Source organism: Bufo gargarizans, chromosome 2 (genome assembly GCF_014858855.1).
Source record: "Bufo gargarizans isolate SCDJY-AF-19 chromosome 2, ASM1485885v1, whole genome shotgun sequence".
Lineage (NCBI taxonomy): Eukaryota > Metazoa > Chordata > Amphibia > Anura > Bufonidae > Bufo > Bufo gargarizans.
The window spans coordinates 212044092-212064961 of record NC_058081.1 but is presented as its reverse complement, the minus strand read 5'-3'; the positions used below and the strand labels follow the sequence as shown (position 1 = coordinate 212064961).

Sequence of the window (20870 nt, the reverse complement as noted above, 5' to 3'; positions counted from 1 at the left end):
ATAGAGCCGTGCAGGCAGACATATCAACCCTCCGTATCAATTTTGCTAGAGTGACATTCAAAGGGCATAGCTCTATGGACTAGGACACTAACTTCCCCCCTAGTGTGTGTAGGAAAGGTGGAATGAAAGGCCTGTGAGACCCATGGTTTGTGAAGCAGTCTATAGGATTGTTTATAGGGGTGAGTATTAGTGAGGCATATTATTGCTGGCTGATACTTTTGAACGGCCATAAGAAACGCTTGGCGTTTTAGTAGGATCTCTTCTTTTACAGGCCTCTAACATTCCACACTATAATGTGAGTTTTATCTGCCATCATCCCGTGGAAGACATAAAAGAAAAGATCTAGGCATCCAGATAAGGCATTTACCAGGCAGTAAAAGAACAATTGCCTGCATCATCTCTCTGCAGGCCCTAACCCTAAGTAAACCATAAACATGATATTCCCAACAAAAACTTTTGGTGGTCCCAGAACAGGACATGAGGCACAGGAAAAGTTCCTGTAACCTGCAACATAGAAGGCAAGAACATATCTGCAGTCACGGAACAGGTCTCAGTAATGGAGACCTGGGCAGCAGTAAAACAGCATGACAAATGGCTTTTTGGTACAGTTAACTCTTGCTAGTTAAACTAAACATATATCAACAGCGCAAGTATGGCTACTAAAGTCATTGTTATAAGATGGCACCAGATTGCTACTCCGGAGCACTGTGGCGACCATAGAAGAATGAGCTCTCAACAATTAGGAAACCTTATACTTATCCGCCCGTCATCAGAGTCCTCTAGGTTTTCCTAAGTCCCAGGCGCGGCGTTTTCCATTTTTCTATCAATCGTTTTTTGTAACTTTCGCAGGAAGGGGATTCCGTTTGTTCAATCCAACGGTTGGCGTCCTCCAGGGATTCGAAGAAGTGGGTCTTTCCTAAAAAAAACACTACCCAGAGCTTTGAGGGATATAGAATGGAGTACTGTATATTCTGTGATCGTAGGCGTCTTTTTAACATCCAGGAATCGTGCATGGCGTCTCTGCACCTCCCCTGAAAAGTCAGGGGAGATGGACACTTATGCCCAGCCATAGATGGATTCTGGTACTCCCTTGCTTTGCAGCGAATGGTATCTCATCTTAAAAATGTCTAAATCCTCATTTAACAATGGTCTAGGAGAGCTTGCCCGGTGGTGGTGGGCAAAACGGCACTGTGTGTGCCCTCTCTATAGCAAAGAAGGGAGATGGTCTTTCTAAACCAATCCTCAACGAATTGGACAGCTTTTTCAGTGACCCCCAAAAGTGCAAAGGTTATTTTGTCGCGATCTGTTTTCCAAGTCCTCCATTTTACTTATTAGGAGAGTGATGTGTATTACTTTAGCCAGATCAGGTTTCATAGGGGAGACTTGGTTTTCCAGTTGGCTTACCCACCCCTCCGCTTCAGTGATTCTTTTAATTTTAACTTTCCTAATATCTTGTCTAATAAAGGACACATTTTCTTGGAGGGACCCAATGGATGTGTTAAGGGTCATCAGAGCTGCACTACATTGGTGCATGGCTGCATATATGTCCTTGATGGTAGGATCGGTCAGCAGTGGTAGTGTGGGGTTAGAGGGTTGTACATGGGCATTGTGCAGTGTGCCATGCTCAGTGGGTAGCCCCCCCCCTGCACTTGCCTTCAACTCATCCACGTGGGATCCGCCATCTTGGGAGCAGGAGCCTCGCTCTGCAGAATGATCGGCTGAGTCTGCCGCTTGGTCCGCCATCGCCCCAGACAGAGTGCCCTCTTGTACAGGGTCCTCTATTGTGTTCCAGGCGCCCTGCAACCCCCCACCGCTTTAGTAGATGCTGTGCCGTGTTTTGCCGGGGTCAGTGATTTTTTTTTTTTTTTTTTTTTTTTTTTTTTTAAAAAATTGTTTGTCGGGCCGAGCGGGTCATACTGGCCTGGGGTCACAGAGGTTCCCCTTAGGATATTAGTGGTGCCTGGCTGTTTAATTCACCACAGCCACAGGATGGTGTAGGATTTTCTCAAGCGCTGCCTGGGAGCTCCAGCACACACATCCTCCTCCTACATTGCTGGCCAGGCCACGCCCCCTCTCAGGCTTTTATGATGTATAAAAGTGGAAGAGTCTCAATTATTTTTCTATTTGCAGTTGAATGCCTTGTATTGTTTGAAATTAGCTTCTAGCCAGCCTATTGTGCAGTGGTGGTTAATCCAGAGCGAGAGTTTAACTATCCTGGCCCAGACAGTGTCTTGTTGCTACCTATCCCTGGCAACTGTCACCTAAGACCCACACACCTGTTACCGTAATCCTCCACACAATATCTGGCCCTCATATGTGGCTCTTGAGGGCCCCGAGCAATGCACATTATATTCAGTGTCCATTGTCCCCCATCTTGCAGTGGAGCTGTGGTCACACATGCAATTGCTTTCCATTTTGGCAAATGCAGATACAGGAACAGTCCAACAAAGGCCTGCAGCATATTGGGATACAGCTGGCATAGAGCCAAAACCATCTGAAAATGGGAGATGTAATTATTACAGCTTGCAAAGTTGACTACTTGGCGTTTAAAAGAAGGGGCCACATTTGCTGTAGGGTTTTCTTCAGTGGTAAATGCAATATTTCACATATTTCTAACTTCTAGTAAAGTGTTAAGTTTCCACATGTTTTTACAAGCCTAACATCCAAATATATAAAAGCTGACTTCTGATGATATTGTTTTAATAGAATTTCTGTATGTGTTTTTCTGCATACATAAATCTGGTTTGTGTTATGTATATATTGGCTGTGCTTATAACAGATTTTTCATGAGATTCATGATATTCCAGGTGTGTTTGCACCCACTCTCTTTTCCAAAGTATACGGCAAAATGATTTGTGGTGACTGTATGAATTTTGGACAAAATGGAACAAATAAGTATATCTGCCAGAATTGCCACACTGAGTTGGTAAGTAGTAATGTGTACTTGGGCATTAAATAACATGCAATTTTTAACAGTGAAAAATTGTGCCATGAATAATCACAAAACTGAAGCACTGTTTGTCCAAAACTTGCCAACTTCTAGTTCACAAGAATTAACTTAATAGGGTATTTACTTAAGGGCTCGTTCACATGAACGTGTGCTGCCCGTTGCCATATTGCCCGCATTTGTGGATCCGCAATACACGGGCATTGTTCCCCGTGCATTCCGCATTCACTTCAATGGCTCCGCAAATCCAGAGATATGATACGGAATACTACGGAAGCACTACAGAGTGCTTTCTGGGGTTCCGTTCCATGCCTTTGCACCGCAGGAAGTTAGAACTTGCTCTGTCTTTTTGCGGAACAGACAGACGCGAACCCATTGAAGTGAATGGGTCTGCGATTTCCCCATGTGGCTGCCCCACGGATAGTGCCTGGCCATGTGAATCCCTTATTGTGGTGCGGGCCTATTGACTTGAGTGGGTTCACGATCCACAATATACAACATGTCCTATCTTTTGCGGTGCTGAGGCATGGACAAAAAATTCCACAGAAGTGCTTTGTAGTGCTTCTGTGGGGTTCTAATCCGTGCAATTCAAGTCAATGGGTCCACATACAGGATTCACACAGCCGGTGCCCGTATGTTGTGGATCCGCAGCTTGTGGTCTGCAATAGGGGCGCAAACTGCCTACGGTTGTGTGAATGAGCCCTTAGTCTGTTGGGTCTTCTGTGATCCGTTATTTTAGACAGAAGAAAAAGCCCTGCAAGGACCACTGTTTCTCCCGTCAAATAACAGAACTGTCAAAAACAGATTCAAAATGAGCATAATGGATGCTCAAAATAAGATTGACTGATCAGAAGAACAGAAAACTAAACAATGATGTGAACTCGGCCTAACTGACATTAGAGCTTTTCCGGTTCCCAGAAGAGTATTTTAATTTTGTAGGAGGTTGGTACAATTACTGCAATACCAAATGTACATTTTATTTTATTTAATACATTTGTAAAATAAAAACCCTTTTTATAAATTGTATTATGATGGTATTTAAACCAATGTTGCTCTTTTTTATGCACCATTTATGTGCAGGATAAATAATAGTTGTAAAATTCAAGTTGCTACGGAAGCTTGTGTGTTTTTACTTTGAGGGGAAATACGTTTGTTTTTTAAAATTAAACTTGGGATTTTGAACATGCAGTAGATTAATTGCTTACATATTATGCTGCACGGCTTCTGTAATGCAGTGCATTGCAGATGTTTTACACTGTGGTACATGGCACACCTGGAGGCCATTGTTTGCTTCTCTGAACAACCCTAAGTAACAGAGGAGGAAGCCCGCTTGTGGTGCATCCACTCAAATGCCACTGTTAAACAAAATCTAAGGTGTAAACAGCTGGGATTTGTGGTGTTTACTATCCTGTCCATTACAGCAGGAGATGGGCTGTTGTGACCAGCATCCTCTAATCCCAGCACCCCAGTATAAAATTTTGTCTAGACCATTGCCATTTTACAGTGGCCTAATCCTAAAGCTGCTTAGCAACTGCCATCAAGACATGGTGTATGGCTGGTCATGAAGAGGTTAAGTAGGCTTGAAGGCCTTCCTGTTATTTGCTTAGAATGTAAAATACATGCATCATTCAACATATCTCTCATTGTAGATGGGACGAAACAGCACAGTCTTCTATAGTGACATTAAGTAAGTACTGGCTCGATTTAATGAACATATGTAGAAGTCAATTGACTTGGCTAATTTGGAATTGGTGCGCTTTGTAACATTCTGGGTTTGTCTCCTTTTAGTTTTAGATAATTAGTGTGTTAATTTTTCTAAGCTGATTTAGAAAATTAAAAATGAAACGATTGCCTGAAAATTTTTAATAAAAAGTAGCAGAAAATGGCAACACAAAAGCAAGATAATTTTTTATTTTTTTTTATAATTTTCAAAAAAGCTTTTTACTGTGTAAAACAAAATAGACCACCTAGGTATCGTCGCATCCAGCTCTATAAAAATATCACATGCTCTACTGTCAGGTGAATACTGTAAAAAAAAAACTATATAAACTTATCTTTATTCTGCTGGTCAGTACAAAGATAACAGGGGTCTGCAAAAAAAGATTTTCAAGAGCTGTTTTGGTTATTCCACGTAATCTTTGTTTTTTGTGCTCTGAATCCGAAAATGACCTCCATTTTGTCATAGGGATAGGAGATCATGTTTCCTGACAATTTGGGTAACTATTAAATAAGGCAATACCTCAAAATAAATGAGAATAGACTTAAAGTTGTATTACAACTTTTTCGTGAAAATCCTTTTTTCAACTGAAATGAGCTCACCTACACACTAAACTCGATGATTCTTCCCTGCGGGGCTCCTCTTGGTGCATTTACGCTTGTGAGAAGCATCTGGAAAGTCTCTCTGAAGCATCCAACAGTAGTCTGCCATCATTGTAATGCTCCATTACAGGAAAGTAGTCAAGGTGGGACTGGAGGAAATGCACATTCAAACTAATCACGCAACCTAAAGCTTGAAATGCTTTCAGCATTCGTCCAACAATCTTTTTGTAGTGAGGATCTTTGTTATTGCCTAAACATTTCTGTACGACTTCTTTAAATGCAGTCAATCCTTTTTGAGGATCCTTCATGGTATTGACAAACTCTTGATCAACTATAAGCCTTCTAATGTCTGGTCCGACGAACACACCTTTCTTCAATTTTGCCTCCAACAGGCCTGGAAACTTGTTGACCAAATATTTGAAGCATTCTCCATCTCTTGGAAGTGATTTTGCGATTTGCTTCATCAATCACAATTTTATGTGGAGAGGTGGTAGGTAGAAGAACTTTATGGGAAGGTACCAAAGTTTCTCAGAGGACCTTTTTTTTTTTTTTTTTCTTTCCACCGACTTGGCTGCCAACTCTTCTTGGTCCAGTTATTTTTTTTGTCTGTCTCGACTGTCCCATAGACACAGAAAACAAGGGTATTTCGTATACCCAGCTTGTTGCCCGAGCAGCATGCAAAAGATCTTCAAGTCCTCACACACTAGGTCTCCATATTTAAGTTTACGAAGAACCAATTCCAAGTTCTTGTAGGTTTCCTTTAAGTGTACGGAATGACCTACAAAGGGCCAAGAAAAGAACTGAGGGAAATGAGGAAATTAGAATTAAATTTTTTCCCCCTAAAGCGTAAGAGTTTTCTTTATTTTCATGACTGAAAATTGTAGATTCACACTGAAGGCATCAAAACTATGAATTAACACATGTGGAATTACAGGTCCTTCTAAAAAAAATTAGCATATTGTGATAAAGTTCATTATTTTCTGTAATGTACTGATAAACATTAGACTTTCATATATTTTAGATTCATTACACACCAACTGAAGTAGTTCAAGCCTTTTATTTTAATATTGATGATTTTGGCATACAGCTCATGAAAACCCAAAATTCCAATCTCAAAAAATTAACATATTTCATCCGACCAATAAAAGAAAAGTGTTTTTAATACAAAAAAAGTCAACCTTCAAATAATTATGTTCAGTTATGCACTCAATACTTGGTCGGGAATCCTTTTGCAGAAATGACTGCTTCAATGCGGCGTGGCATGGAGGCAATCAGCCTGTGGCACTGCTGAGGTGTTATGGAGGCCCAGGATGCTTCGATAGCGGCCTTAAGCTCATCCAGAGTGTTGGGTCTTGCGTCTCTCAACTTTCTCTTCCCAATATCCCACAGATTCTCTATGGGGTTCAGGTCAGGAGAGTTGGCAGGCCAATTGAGCACAGTAATACCATGGTCAGTAAACCATTTACCAGTGGTTTTGGCACTGTGAGCAGGTGCCAGGTCGTGCTGAAAAATGAAATCTTCATCTCCATAAAGCTTTTCAGCAGATGGAAGCATGAAGTGCTCCAAAATCTCCTGATAGCTAGCTGCATTGACCCTGCCCTTGATAAAACACAGTGGACCAACAGCAGCAGCTGACGTGGCACCCCAGACCATCACTGACTGTGGGTACTTGACACTGGACTTCAGGCATTTTGGCATTTCCCTCTCCCCATTCTTCCTCCAGACTCTGGCACCTTGATTTCCGAATGACATGCAAAATTTGCTTTCATCCGAAAAAAGTACTTTGGACCACTGAGCAACAGTCCAGTGCTGCTTCTCTGTAGCCCAGGTCAGGCGCTTCTGCCGCTGTTTCTGGTTCAAAAGTGGCTTAACCTGGGGAATGTGGCACCTGTAGCCCATTTCCTGCACATGCCTGTACACGGTGGCTCTGGATGTTTCTACTCCAGACTCAGTCCACTGCTTCCGCAGGTCCCCCAAGGTCTGGAATCGGTCCTTCTCCACAATCTTCCTCAGGGTCCGGTCACCTCTTCTCGTTGTGCAGCGTTTTCTGCCACACTTTTTCCTTCCCACAGACTTCCCACTGAGGTGCCTTGATACAGCACTCTGGGAACAGCCTATTCGTTCAGAAATTTCTTTCTGTGCCTTACCCTCTTGCTTGAGGGTGTCAATGATGGCCTTCTGGACAGCAGTCAGGTCGGCAGTCTTACCCATGATTGCGGGTTTTGAGTAATGAACCAGGTTGGGAGTTTTTAAAAGCCTCAGGAATCTTTTGCAGGTGTTTAGAGTTAGTTAGTTGATTCAGATGATTAGCTTAATAGCTCGTTTAGAGAACCTTTTCATGATATGCTAATTTTTAGAGATAGGAATTTTGGGTTTTCATGAGCTGTATGCCAAAATCGTCAATATTAAAACAATAAAAGGCTTGAACTAATTCGGTTGTGTGTAATGAATCTAAAATATATGAAAGTCTAATGTTTATCAGTACATTACAGAAAATGAACTTTATCACAATATGCTAATTTTTTTTAGAAGGACCTGTATATACATAACAAAACAGTGTGAAACGACTGAAAATGTCATATTCTAGGTTCTTCAAAGTAGCCACCTTTTTGCTTTGATTACTGCTTTACACACTCTTGACATTCTCTTGATGAGCTTCAAGAGGTAGTCACCTGAAATGGTTTTCCAACAGTCTTGAAGGAGTTCCCAGAGATGCTTAGCACTTGTTGGCCCTTTTGCCTTCACTCTGCGGTCCAGCTCACCCCAAACCATCTTGATTGGGTTCAGGTCCGGTGACTGTGGATGCCAGGTCCTCTGGCGCAGCACCCCATCACTCTCCTTCATGGTCAAATAGCCCTTAGACAGCCTGGAGGTGTGTTTGGGGTCATTGTCCTGTTGAAAAATAAATGATGGTCCAACTAAACGCAAACCGGATGGTATAGCATGCCGCTGCAAGATGCTGTGGTAGCCATGCAGGTTCAGTATGCCTTCAATTTTGAATAAATCCCCAACAGTGTCACCAGCAAAGCACCTCCTCCATGCTTCATGGTGGGAACCTAGGCATGTAGAATCCATCCGTTCACCTTTTCTGCGTCGCACAAAGACACGGTGGTTGGAACCAAAGATCTCAAATTTGGACTCATCAGACCAAAGCACAGATTTCCACTGGTCTAATGTCCATTCCTTGTGTTCTTTAGCCAAACAAGTCTCTTCTGCTTGTTGCCTGTCCTTGGCAGTGGTTTCCTAGTAGATATTTTACCATGAAGACCTGATTCACAGTCTCCTCTTAACAGTTGTTCTAGAGATGTCTTCTGCTAGAACTCTGTGTGGCATTGATCTGGTCTCTAATATGAGCTGCTGTTAACCTGCGATTTCTGAGGCTGGTGACTCGGATGAACTTATCCTCCGCAGCAGAGGTGACTCTTGGTCTTCCTTTCCTGGGGCGGTCTGCATGTGAGCCAGTTTCTTTGTAGCGCTTGATGGTTTTTGTGACTGCACTTGGGGACACTTTCAAAGTTTTCCCAATTTTTAGGACTGACTGACCTTCATTTCTTAAAGTAATGATGGCCACTCGTTTTTCTTTACTTAGCTGCTTTTTTTCTTGCCATAATACAAATTCTAACAGTCTATTCAGTAGGACTATCAGCTGTGTATCCACCTGACTTCTCCACAACGCAACTGATGGTCCCAACCCCATTTATAAGGCAAGAAATCCCACTTATTAAACCTGACAGGGCACACCTGTGAAGTGAAAACCATTTCAGGTGACTACCTCTTGAAGCTCATCAAGAGAATGCCAAGAGTGTGCAAAGCAGTAATCAAAGCAAAAGGTGGCTACTTTGAAGTACCTAGAATATGACCTATATATTTTGAGTTGTTTCACACTTTTTTGTTATGTATATAATTCCACATGTGTTTTGATGCCTTCAGTGTGAATCTACAATTTTCATAGTCATGAAAATACTGAATTATTGAAAAATTGAATGACACACCAAACTTTTGGTCTGTACTTTGTGTGTGTGTGTATATAGAGAGAGAGCGAGAGAGAGAGAATTTTCTGTCTTCTTCGCCGTCTGTCTGTCCTTCGTCTGTCTTGTTCTTCTTGTTCTTCCCAAAAATGTAAAAAAAAATAGTAAATTTTGAAGAACGTTTTGCACTTTGTGGCAATGACAATCATGACTTCTTCTAGGAGTTTTTTTTTTTTTTTTTTTTTTATATTTTGTTTTCAGCTCGCCAAAATACATGTAAATTAGATAAAAATAATCAAACAGCGTTTTAGTCGCAGACCTGTGTAATGTCATTTTTTTTAATTTTATTTTTTTTTCCTGAATGGTGTATGCATCAATAACAAAAACCCCAAAATCAATGGCAGGATTGTTGCATTTGTTTATCCTGCTTCCCAAAAATGAAAAAAATATTTTTGCACAATGATTTGTCATGGTAATTGGTTCTATTTTGGGGCGCACACAACTTTCCGATTTAATTTTTTTACACAGAGAAATTTTCTCACACAGAGAAAAACATATGGGTGTCAGAAAATGGCTGTACTGGTACCCCAGAGACTGTTCAATACCAACATGTTGTCCCTACAGCAGTTTACTACCACATATGGGGTGTTTCCGCATTCAGGATAAAATGGGTAATATTATGGGATGCTTTTTTTCTCCTGTAACTGCTTGTGAAAAATGAAAAACTTGGGGCTAAAGCAACATTTTATTGGCAGAAATATAAATTTTTCATTCTCACAGCCAAGCGTTGCTATACTCTGTAAAAAGCCTGTGGAGTCAAAGTGCTCAGTACACCCCTTACTAAATTCCTTGAGGGGTTTATTTTCCAAAATGGGCTTTCTTTTTAAGGGGTTGGGGTTCCCCTGTCATAAAAAAATAAATAAAATTCTTGTCCCCCTCTAAAACCTAGGTGCGTCTTGTAGGGCAAAAAATACAATAGATAGGAGATAGATGGCTAGATAGATAATAGGAGATATGGGATAGATATTAGATACATATGAGATTTGGATAGATGGGGGATAAATAGACGATGAACCATAGATATATATGAGATGATAGATAGGCAGATATTTCATATAGACTTACATGTTTGTACTGTACTGATCACTTTATTTTCTGTGAACGGTAATAATCTTTATTCATTGCTGTAATGGGAGCATTCACACTACCGTCTTTTTATTCTTCAGTGTCCGTTCCGCAATTTTTGTGGACAATGCACGGACCCATTCATTTCTATGGGTCCGCAAAAATTGCAGAATGCCTTTCATTGTCATCCGTGTCCTGTCCATTCAGTGTGTCCGTTCCTTTTATTTTAGAACACGTCCTGTACTTGGCCGCTAATTGCAGTCCGTGGCCCCATAGAAAGTCATTGGGTCTGTTTTAAATAAAAAAAATATTATACGGACTTAAGAAACGGAAAGATAACTGAAGACATATGAAACACTCAGATCCTTGATTTGAGGACCACAAAACCAGCAGTCGTGTGAATGTTCCCTTATACTGACTTGTCTGTGGTGAAATGACACCTGAGGTGCTGTTACTATGGTATCATAGTTGGCCAGAGATGTCATATGACCACTCCTCTGAAGATGCATGCTGGGATTTTTACTTTCACTTTGCTGCTGCTCCACCCACACACTGTCATCTATGGGAGCATACTATGCTGAACACATTAGAAAAATTATACATACAGTATAGCTCTCATTATACTAATACCTCTTGGCTTTAGTTATTACCTGGGACAATTGTTTTATTTTTTTGGCGTATGGTGGCCAACCCCTTTTAAAAACTCATTGGACGGTGCTTCAAAGTGCAGATGGACAATGACCCAAAACATACTGCAAAAGCAACCAAAGAGTTTAAGGGGAAAGAAGCCGAAGGTTATGCAATGGCCAAGTCTATCACCTGACCTGAATCCGATTTTGAGCATGCATTTCAGTTGCTGAAGGGGAAAATGCCCCAAGAACAAGCAGGAACTGAAGACCGTTGTAGTAGAGGCCTGGCAGAGCATCGCCAGGGATGAAACCCAGCATCTGGTGATGTCTGTTCCAGACTTCAGGCTGTAACTGACTGCAAAGGATTTGCAACCAAGTTAAAAAGTGAAAGTTTGATTTATGATTATTATTCTGTCCCATTACTCTTCATCCCTTAACAAGTGGGAGGTATTGTTGTAATTTCTAGACTGTTCACCTGATTTGGATGTAAATACCCTCAAATTAAAGCGGACAGTCTGTAGTTAAAGTACATCTAGTTTGTTTCATTTCAAATCCATTGTGGTAGTGTATAGAGCCAAAAATGTTAGAATTGTCGCTGTCCCAATATTTATGGACCTGACTGTATATGGGGTGTTACTATAAACTTCAGAATCAGGATAATGATTGAGGTTTGTTCTGCTGTTAAAACTTGCTGTGTTGCAGTAAAAAAGGATTAACATATATAAGAAAAAAAAATTGCCTCCTTTTTTTAATTCTTGTGGAACACATCAAGTGTTAACAAACTTTAACATTAGTTTTGAATAATTTGAGGGGTGTAGTTTTTAAAATGGGGTATTTTATGGGTGGTTTCTACTACGTAATCCCCTTAAAAATCACTTCATAACTGAATTGGTGCTTAAAATTGATTTTGGAAATTTTCTTGAAAAATTGCTTAAAATTCTAAGCCTTCTAACGTCCTAAAAAAGTGACATTTACAAAATGATGAGCCTACATAAAGTAGACGTATGGGGAATGTTGACTAATAACTATTTTTGAGGAATTACTAGGTCTTTAAAAGTAGAGAAATTCAAATTTAGAAAATTGTGACTTTTCAATTTTCTGTAAATTTTGAATTTATCGCTGGCATGAAAGTTTGCCACCAGAAAATCTGTGAATCATTTAGATAAGTTAAAACCATTCCAAAGTTACAAGCACATATTGTAAAGTGACACATGTCACATTTGCAAAAATATTCCTGGGCAGGAAGGCGAAAACTGGCCTGGGGTAGAAGGGGTTAAAGTGCCTATCTAAAGATTCACACATGTATACACAACAGTACAAAGTAATAGTGAGGTAGATGAGACAAGTTATGTGAAGCACATCATTATGAGATGAGTAGAGTTGAGCGGACACCTGGATGTTCGAGTTCGGGACCCGAACTTGAACCCAAACCCCATTGAAGTCAATGGTGACCCGAACTTTTGAGCACTAAAATGGCTCTAAAAATGTCATGGAAAGGGCTGCAAATGGCATCAAAATGTGCTCTGCAAACAAATGTGGATTGGAAAAAACATAGGGAAATGATTTTAAATAACAATACATAAAAATAATAATAATCTGGATATCTGAGGACGAGGTCCATATAGAGTAGGAGGTTGAGGAGGCAGTGGATGTGGCGGAGGAGGTAGCCTACACTATTTTTTTGGTAAATTAGGGTACACTCCAAAACATTGGGAAATGTATAACCTGTGATAACCCCCTCCAGTCGTGCTAAACACACGTTCAGACAATACACTGGCTGCAGGGCAAGCTCAGGCCATGTGTCCAATTTGGAGACCCAGAAGTTGAAGGGGGCAGACCAGTCATTCAGTACGTGTAGACGTGTGCGCACATATTCCCCCACAATGTCGCACATCCCTGTGACGTTCACGATCCAATTGGATCTGCTCTATCAACTTTCGATGTTCTTTTCTGCGCCTACCATGTTGATCGCAGTTAGCGGTGAATCATGGTTCAACGCCGGAGAGGGAGCGTGAGAAAGAGACCACATCCAAGGGAGATCAATGGATGAAATTTAATTGTGATCGAGTGGAAATGTGGGAAAAACTATTAAAACGGAAGCATTGAAGGATTAGAGGAAGCGCGTGGCAATTACCCACTCCAGACTCTGGGAGGTAGTGATGATAAATAACAATACAGGACACTTAAGATGCCCTGTTATTGGAATGCTTAATAAGGAATGTCACTGGGGTATTTCGGATTTGGAAACAGCAGCAGGGCCTCTCCTGGCTAATGCTTTGACTCTAGATAGCTTCTGCCTGATCGCATGTCCCCGTGACGTCCACGATCCAGCTGGATATCTTCTCTATCAACTTTCGATGTTCTTTTCTGAGCCTACCATGTTGATCACGGTTATCGGCGAATCAGGGTTCCATGGCGGAGAGGGAGCGTAAGAAAGGATGCTACATCCAAGGGAGGTCAATGGCTCCCTTTGGATGTAGCTCCCTCCATATGGGCATATACTGTGCTTACATGGCTCTGAAGCACACCTATACAAGTTGTAACAGTACCTTTTTGTCTTTTTAGACTTGCACAAGTAGGAAAAAAGTTTAATTCATATGCAAATGAGCACTCGCAAGTGCCCAGGGGAGGAGTTCAGTGTGTAAGTGCCCAGGCTGCTCTGCCTTCTTTTCACTTTACTCCTCCCCAGCCTTTGCCCGCCTTCCAAGTCTCTTGCCTCATCGATGGGTCTGGACTTGGAGGGCGGGCAAAGGAAGAGGCTGGGGAGGAGTAAAGTGAAAAGAAGGCAGAGCAGCCTGGGCACTTACACACTGAACTCCTCCCATGGGCACTTGTGAGTGCTCATTTGCATATGAATTAAACTTCGTTTTTCCTGCTGGTGCAAGTCTAAAGACAAAGGTACCATTACAATCCTGTATAGGTGTGCTACAGAGCCATGTAAGCACTGTATATGGCCATATGGAGGTGACGGACTCCCTTTTAAAGCAGAAGGATCGAATGAAAGGGCCAATTTAAAGACCCAGGGGGTTTATTTCACTTCAAAAATGGTAAAAGGTCACCTAAGAATGTAACAGAATAATTTAGTGAAATTTATTAACCTGTCTACTAGGTAGAGCAGGGGTATATCACAGCCAAAAATTGTTGAATTTCAACCGAATGAGTAACAGACAAATGAGTGAAATTACATTAAAAATGCGTACAAAAAAAACTACTGTATTTGAGGTGGAGGTCCATATGGAGTAGGAGTTTGAGGAGGCGGTGGATGTAGCCATGGCGGTGGAAGACGACTAGGTAGCCAACACTGGTTTTTGGTTTTCATATTTATTTATATTTATTTACTAGGGTACACTCCAAAAGAGTGTGAAATATCTAAAATATAACAATGAGCAATTGCACTTTAGTATAACAATGGCTGGCTGGTTAAGGCCGGTATACATGTCTATTCTGCACAAGGTATGGACAAGTCCTGTGGGATCCATTCCTGGTTCATTTTAATAAATGTGAGCTTGTCCACATTGGCTGTGGACAGGCGGCTGCACTTGTCTGTGATAACGCCCCCTGCCGTGCTAGACACTCATTCAGACAATACACTGGCTGCAGGGCAGGCCAGCACCTCTAAGGTGTAAAGGGCAAGCTCAGGCCATGTGCCCAATTTGGAGACCCAGAAGTTGAAGGGGGCAGACCCGTCATTCAGTACGTGTAGGCGTGTGCACACATACTACTCCACCATGTTGTTGAAATGCTGCCTCCTGCTAAGACGTTCCATATCAGCTGGTGGTGCTAGTTGTTGTGGCGTGCTGACAAAGCTTTTCCACATTTCGGCCATGCTAACCCTGCCTTCTGAAGTGCTAGTGGTGCCCCAGCTGCGTTGGCAACCTCTTCTTCTTACTCCTCCTCTGCCTTCGCCTTGTGCTTCCAATGTGCCCCCGCTGTCAGGTGGGAATGCCACCAGCAGCGCATCTACCAGCGTGCGCTTGTACTCGCACATCTTACAATCACGCTCCAGTGACTGAATTAAGGAGTGTACGTTGTGCTGGATCCCCGTTACAAGGACAAGTTAGAATGTGGTCAACTCTGTGGTCGTTGCGGAGACCCTGCAGTATGTAATCGCTCATGTGTGCCAGGCTGCCCAGAGGCAACGAAAAGCTGTCCTCTGTGGGAGGTGTATCGTCTGTGTCCTCTGTATCCCGCCAGCCACGCACCAGTGATGGCCATGAGCTGGTTTGGGTGCCACCCTGCTGTGAACACTGTTCCTCATCCTCCACCTAGTCATCATCCAGAACTGTGCCCTGGCTAGACAATTGTGTACCTGGCGTTTTGTGGGTGCAGGAACCCACCCTTGGAGCCACTTGTGAATGACTGGCTGGAAACCCTATGAAATTATCCCTCTTCCTCCTCCTGTGCCACATCCTCTTCCAGCAGCGTTTTTTCAAGGAGTCATAGAAGTGGGATAGTAACTCTGAGAACGGTGTCATCGGCACTGGCCATGTTGGTGGAGTATTCGAAACAGAGCAACAAGGAACACAGGTCTCGCATGGAGGCCCAGTCATTGGTGGTGAAGTGGTGCTGTTCCGCAGAGCGACTCACCTGTGTGTGCTGCAGCTGAAACTCCACTAGATCGCCTGCTGCTGCTCGCACAGTCTGGCCAGCATGTGCAAGGTGGAGTTCCACCTTGTGGGCACGTCGCATATGAGGCAGTGAGCAGGAAGGCCGAAGTCGCGCAGCAGCAGGGTGAGAACGCCGAAAGCAAGCACAGACGGCCCGAACTTTCTGCAGCAGCTCTGACCTATTCGGCACATGCACCAGGCAAGGGATGTGCATCAAACCGGCTAGTCCCAGAACTGCTACGAGATTTCGCGCATTATCACACACCACCAGGCCGGGCTTGAGGCTCACTGGCACCAACCACCCATCGGTCGGTTGTTCAAGGCCCGTCCACAGCTCCTGCGCGGTGTGGGATTTGTCCCCCAAACAGATACATTTTAAAACTGCCTGCTGTCGTTTACCCCTGGCTGTGCTGAAGTTGGTGGTGAAGGTGTTACACTGACCGGATGAGGAGCCGGAGGAAGCAACAGGAGTCAAATCCTCTGTGGTGGAAGGACATGCGCCAAACCATCTGCCTCAGGCCCAGCCGCCACTGCATTTACCCAGTGTGCTGTTATGGAGATATTGCATTCCTGACCATGCTTACTGGTCCACGTAGCCGTAGTTAGGTGGACCTTGCCACAGATGGCCTTGCGCAGTGCAAGCCTGATTTTGTCCCCCACTTGGTTGTGCGGGGAAGGGATGGCATGCCTGGAAAAGTAGTGGTGGCTGGGCACAACGTACTGTGGGACAGCCACCGCCATAAGGCTTTTAAAACCCTATGTCTCCACCAGACGTAATGACAGCATTTCAAAGGCAAGTAATTTTGAAATGCTGGCATTCGGGGCCAGGGATCGCGGGTGGGTAGGGGGGTACTTCATCTTCCGCTCCAGAGTTTGGGAGATGGAGAGCTGAACGCTTCCGTGGGACATTGTGGAGATGCTTGGTGACCCAGGTGGTGGTGTTGCTGGCAGATGCTCTGTTTGCGGGGTGGCAGTTGCCACTCACTCCAGAGGTGGATGAAGAGGCTGAGACTGCAGCAGAAGAGGAAGCAGGAGGAGCCAGAGACCTTTCTTGGTTTTTGAGGCATCTACTCAACTGCAGCTCGTGCTTTGCACTTAGATGCAGGTTGTGCTCAGGTTGAGAACGTTTATGCCTCGCTTCAGGCTCTGATTGCACAGCGTGCAAACCACTTGTCTTGTCGTCAGCACATTGTCTGTCTGAAGAACTGCCACGCCAGGGAACTCCTTGTAGCTGGCTTTGGTGTGCTCGGTCCCTTGCTGCGGTGGGCAGTAGCAGGCGTACTGTCTAGGGGACGGTCGCTCCGCTTTTGCACCCTGCTCCCTCTTCTGCTGTACTGGTGGCTCTGCAACTACCGCCTCTCCCTTCGAACTACAAGGGTCACTCGCATGACCTTGATTCCATGTGGGGTCTAGTACCTAATCGTACCCCACATCTTCCACCCAGTCTTCACCCCTGCCCTCCGTTTGTCGGTCTGCACATTTTCGAAAGCCACAGCAGTTGGCACCTGTGTTTCGTCATCTTTAGAGACGTGCTGCCGTGGTCCTCCCATGTACTCATCTTGACCGGCTCAGACTGCTTGGCTGATTTACAAGGGGGTGAGGTGAATGACTGACTGATGGACGTCGGCTGCAGATGGCAACTCTGATCTTTCAGCAGGAGACTGGGTGGGAGACAATGTAAAGGAACTGAAGGCACTGTCGGCAACCCAATCTACTATCGCCTGTACAGATGGAGCAGAGTTAACGCTCCTTTTTTTTTTCTGAGAATTCTGAGTTGTATCTAATCTAAGAAAACGCCTTCAATTGCTTTTCAATGGTTTTTAGTCTCACGATAATGCGATTTGTGTTAAGAAATTTGAGTTAAGAGCTGGAGTGCTAACCCTGTTCCCTCTGTACTTGTTCTGGCCTCACCATTCGTAGAGCAGCATTAGGCCCGACCAAATGCCGCTAAAGGTTCTGTCGCACCTGAGGAAGGTGTTTCACTTGTGCGTGTAGCTGGCACAGATTGACCATGTCCTCTCCTTGACTAATTTGTGCAGGAATCCATATCATTCCAAAGGTTCACATACTTTTTCTTGCAACCGTTTTATTGTGTGGTGATAAGAGCTCATTCTGGTCTAAGCTTTTGACCAGTTTCACCTACATAAGGCCTCTTTCATACGACCGTATGGCTTTTTCAGTGTTTTGCAGTCCATTTTTCACGGATCTGTTCCCTTTTTAAAAAAAAATAAAATTCTGTTGTGTTTCTGTACAGTTTTTCCGTGTGGCATATACAGTAATTGCATAGAAAACATTTGGGCTGGGTATAACCTTTTCAATAGATGGTTCCGCAAAAACGGAACGGATATGGATGCATTTCTGTATGTGTTCTGATTTATTGTATTACTTTTTATTTATTTTTTGCAGACCCATTGACTTGAATGGAGCCACGGAATGTAATTTGTGTGCAATAATAGGACATGTTCTATCTTTCAACGGAACGGAATGCATACGGAGTACATTCCCTTTCTTCTTCCTTCTTTTTTTTTTTTTTCCTTTTTTCCTTTTTTTTCTTTTTTTCTTTTTTCTTCCTCCTCCGGAACCATTAAAATGAATAGTTCCGTATATGGAAAACAAAAAAAATAACTTGTGTGAAATAGGCCTGAGACATTTGGTACACATAGTCAAGTAGACTACATTATTTGGTCTGGTGCAGGTGAAGGTACCTGGGTTCTTGTAGTCCTGATATGGATTGGGGATATATATCTTGTCAGTGGCCGTTTATGTATGGATAGGTCTTGCATTTTGTCTGGTTGCAGGGAATGTCTCTGGAGAGGACAGTGAATTTTTTAACAATTTATGGTTTTAAGATTAGGGGGCTGCCTATAGCAGAGGAGTGGGGGGACCTGGAAATGTGGATATAAAGCTGTCATCTTTTTGAAGTATTGGATGTAGTCTCAGTGTAACTCTCAGAATTTCCAGATTTTTGTTGTAGGTGACAACTAATAGGCACCTGATTGTTTGTTTGTCTTCTTGTGTTCTGTCAAAGCTCACTTGTCAGTCTGGTGGCTATGGCAATTTGGTTTTCCACTGTAATTGGATGATATCCCTGATTCAGAAAGGTTTGAGGTTTCCAAGGTGTTCATCCCTGTCTGTAGGGATTGAAAAAGTGTGGCTGTATCTGGATGAGTGTCCAAAATTTTTATTTCTGTAAAGGAGTAGTTGAGTGTCCAATTGATGGTGGGATGAAGTGGACTGAAACATTCCATGAATGTGTTTTTTTTTTTTAATTCAGATTCTGTCTAAGGCTACTTTCACACTAGCGTTCGTCGGTCCGCTCGTGAGCTCCGTTTGAAGGGGCTCACGAGCAGACCCGAACGCAGCCGTCCAGCCCTGATGCAGTCTGAATGGAGCGGATCCGCTCAGACTGCATCAGTCTGGCGGCGTTCAGCCTCCGCTCGCCTCCGCACGGACAGGCGGACAGCTGAACGCTGCTTGCAGCGTTCGGGTGTCCGCCTGGCCATGCGGAGGCGTGCGGATCCGTCCAGACTTACAATGTAAGTCAATGGGGACGGATCCGTTTGAAGATGCCACAATATGGCTCAATCTTCAGGCGGATCCGTCCCCCATTGACTTTACATTGAAAGTCTGGACGGATCCGTACGAGGCTATTTTCACACTTAGCTGTTATATGCTAAAATAATGCAGACGGATCCGTTCTGAACGGAGCCTCCGTCTGCATTATTATGATCGGATCCGTTCAGAACGGATCCGATCGAACGCTAGTGTGAAAGTAGCCTAAATGATTGGTAATGTCAGTGTAACGATAGTATGTTATTCCGAACTCCATTTTATTATACTTTCTAAACTTTTCCTTGCCACTGCCATGTCTAGGAGCCCATATGTTGTACACATAATAAATGATGACACTTTTATTTTATTTTTTCTCAGATCAATATTGAGGAAAGGCCTACCATTTATTACTAGCGCTTTCTTCCTTGATCAGTGATAGAAAGTACCCAAAATGTCTTTGTATAGTGGTAATACATTATAGTTAATTTGGATTTTCATGCTCTTGTGCAGGCCCTTGGTATACACGGTGTCCATTCTTCTGCCTGCTGCCTATGTCATAGGACTCATTTTCACTCTGAAGACTCATTCCCATATTTATGATATTCACATCAGCGACTGTCATGGTAAGATTGCACAGTTGTTTTATACTTAACATGTTCTATTTGACACTGTGATTAATATGATGCTCGTTGCAAGGGACTTATTCTTGAATGGTGACCCCCCCCCCCCCCCCCCCTTTAAACTGTAGAAAACTCTATTGGCTGCACTGGCTATAGTTATAATTGGGGATGAGCGAATAGACTTCGGATAACTTTGGCTAATTGGAGCCAATACATTTTAATTCTGTATGGAGAGCTCGCTTCGTACAGTATTGAAACAAAGTTTTATGCGAATCGAAAAAAAGGCAATTCAATCATTCGCAGCACTCTCTGGTAGATGGTGAAAAAAGTGGTGATTTATTCACTCAAGCAGCTAGAATATATTTATTATTATAATAATTATATTTTTTTTTTTTTAGGCTGCAGTCATATAAATTTATACAGACATGATTTAGGTTATCACAATACAATTGACTTACTAATCATAAAGTGTTAGCAGTTTAGACTCTAACTCCCTTTTCTGACTGTCACGTAAACCTTCACTATCCTGCATACACTGATGTGGCATGGCGTCTGCCGAGCACAGGATCTCTCTTCTCTCTTCTCCCCCCCCCCCCCCCCCCCCACCTCAATTTACCTCCCCTAGAAGTTGCCCCATCCTCTGAAGTTAGGTAAGCGCTTGCTATTTTGAACGCAGGTGCAGTGCACAGCTTGCCGACATTACAGGGCAGAAGGTCACATGAGTGTACACTGGATAGTGATTGTCATGTGACTGGGGGTGAGAAAAGGGATAAGATGCCTTTTTATTGTCACTGTACAATACAATGTACAATACAATGAAATGTTTGGAGCAATCCTAGATGCCATGGACAGAGGAACAAGAACTGACATTTGGAGGCCAAACTTTTAACGCTTTATTAGTAAGTGAATTGTATTGTGATAATGTAATTGCGGTATGGCTGTATAACTTTGCATAAATAAACAACCCCTTTTAATGATTATAAAGTTAGGTTATTTTCCACCATAGTAATTGATAGCAGATCGCTATTATGTGCTGGTCACTGGGAGTCATTTGCCTGGACCCCCACTGGTCCTTTAAAATTAAATGGACCACAGCACTGGTA

The 20870-nt window shown here is 43.0% G+C and overlaps 1 protein-coding gene across 1 annotated transcript in view; it reads left to right on the top strand.

Moving 5' to 3' along the window:
* The window catches only part of LOC122927787 (putative cation exchanger C521.04c), a 91875-nt gene that overhangs the window by 50248 nt on the left and 20757 nt on the right, over positions 1-20870 (top strand). Inside the window, exons 13-15 of the mRNA XM_044279991.1 lie at positions 2808-2926; positions 4597-4634; positions 19658-19770. Coding sequence (XP_044135926.1) covers positions 2808-2926; positions 4597-4634; positions 19658-19770 — 270 coding nt within the window. The remainder of the gene's footprint in view (positions 1-2807; positions 2927-4596; positions 4635-19657; positions 19771-20870) is intronic.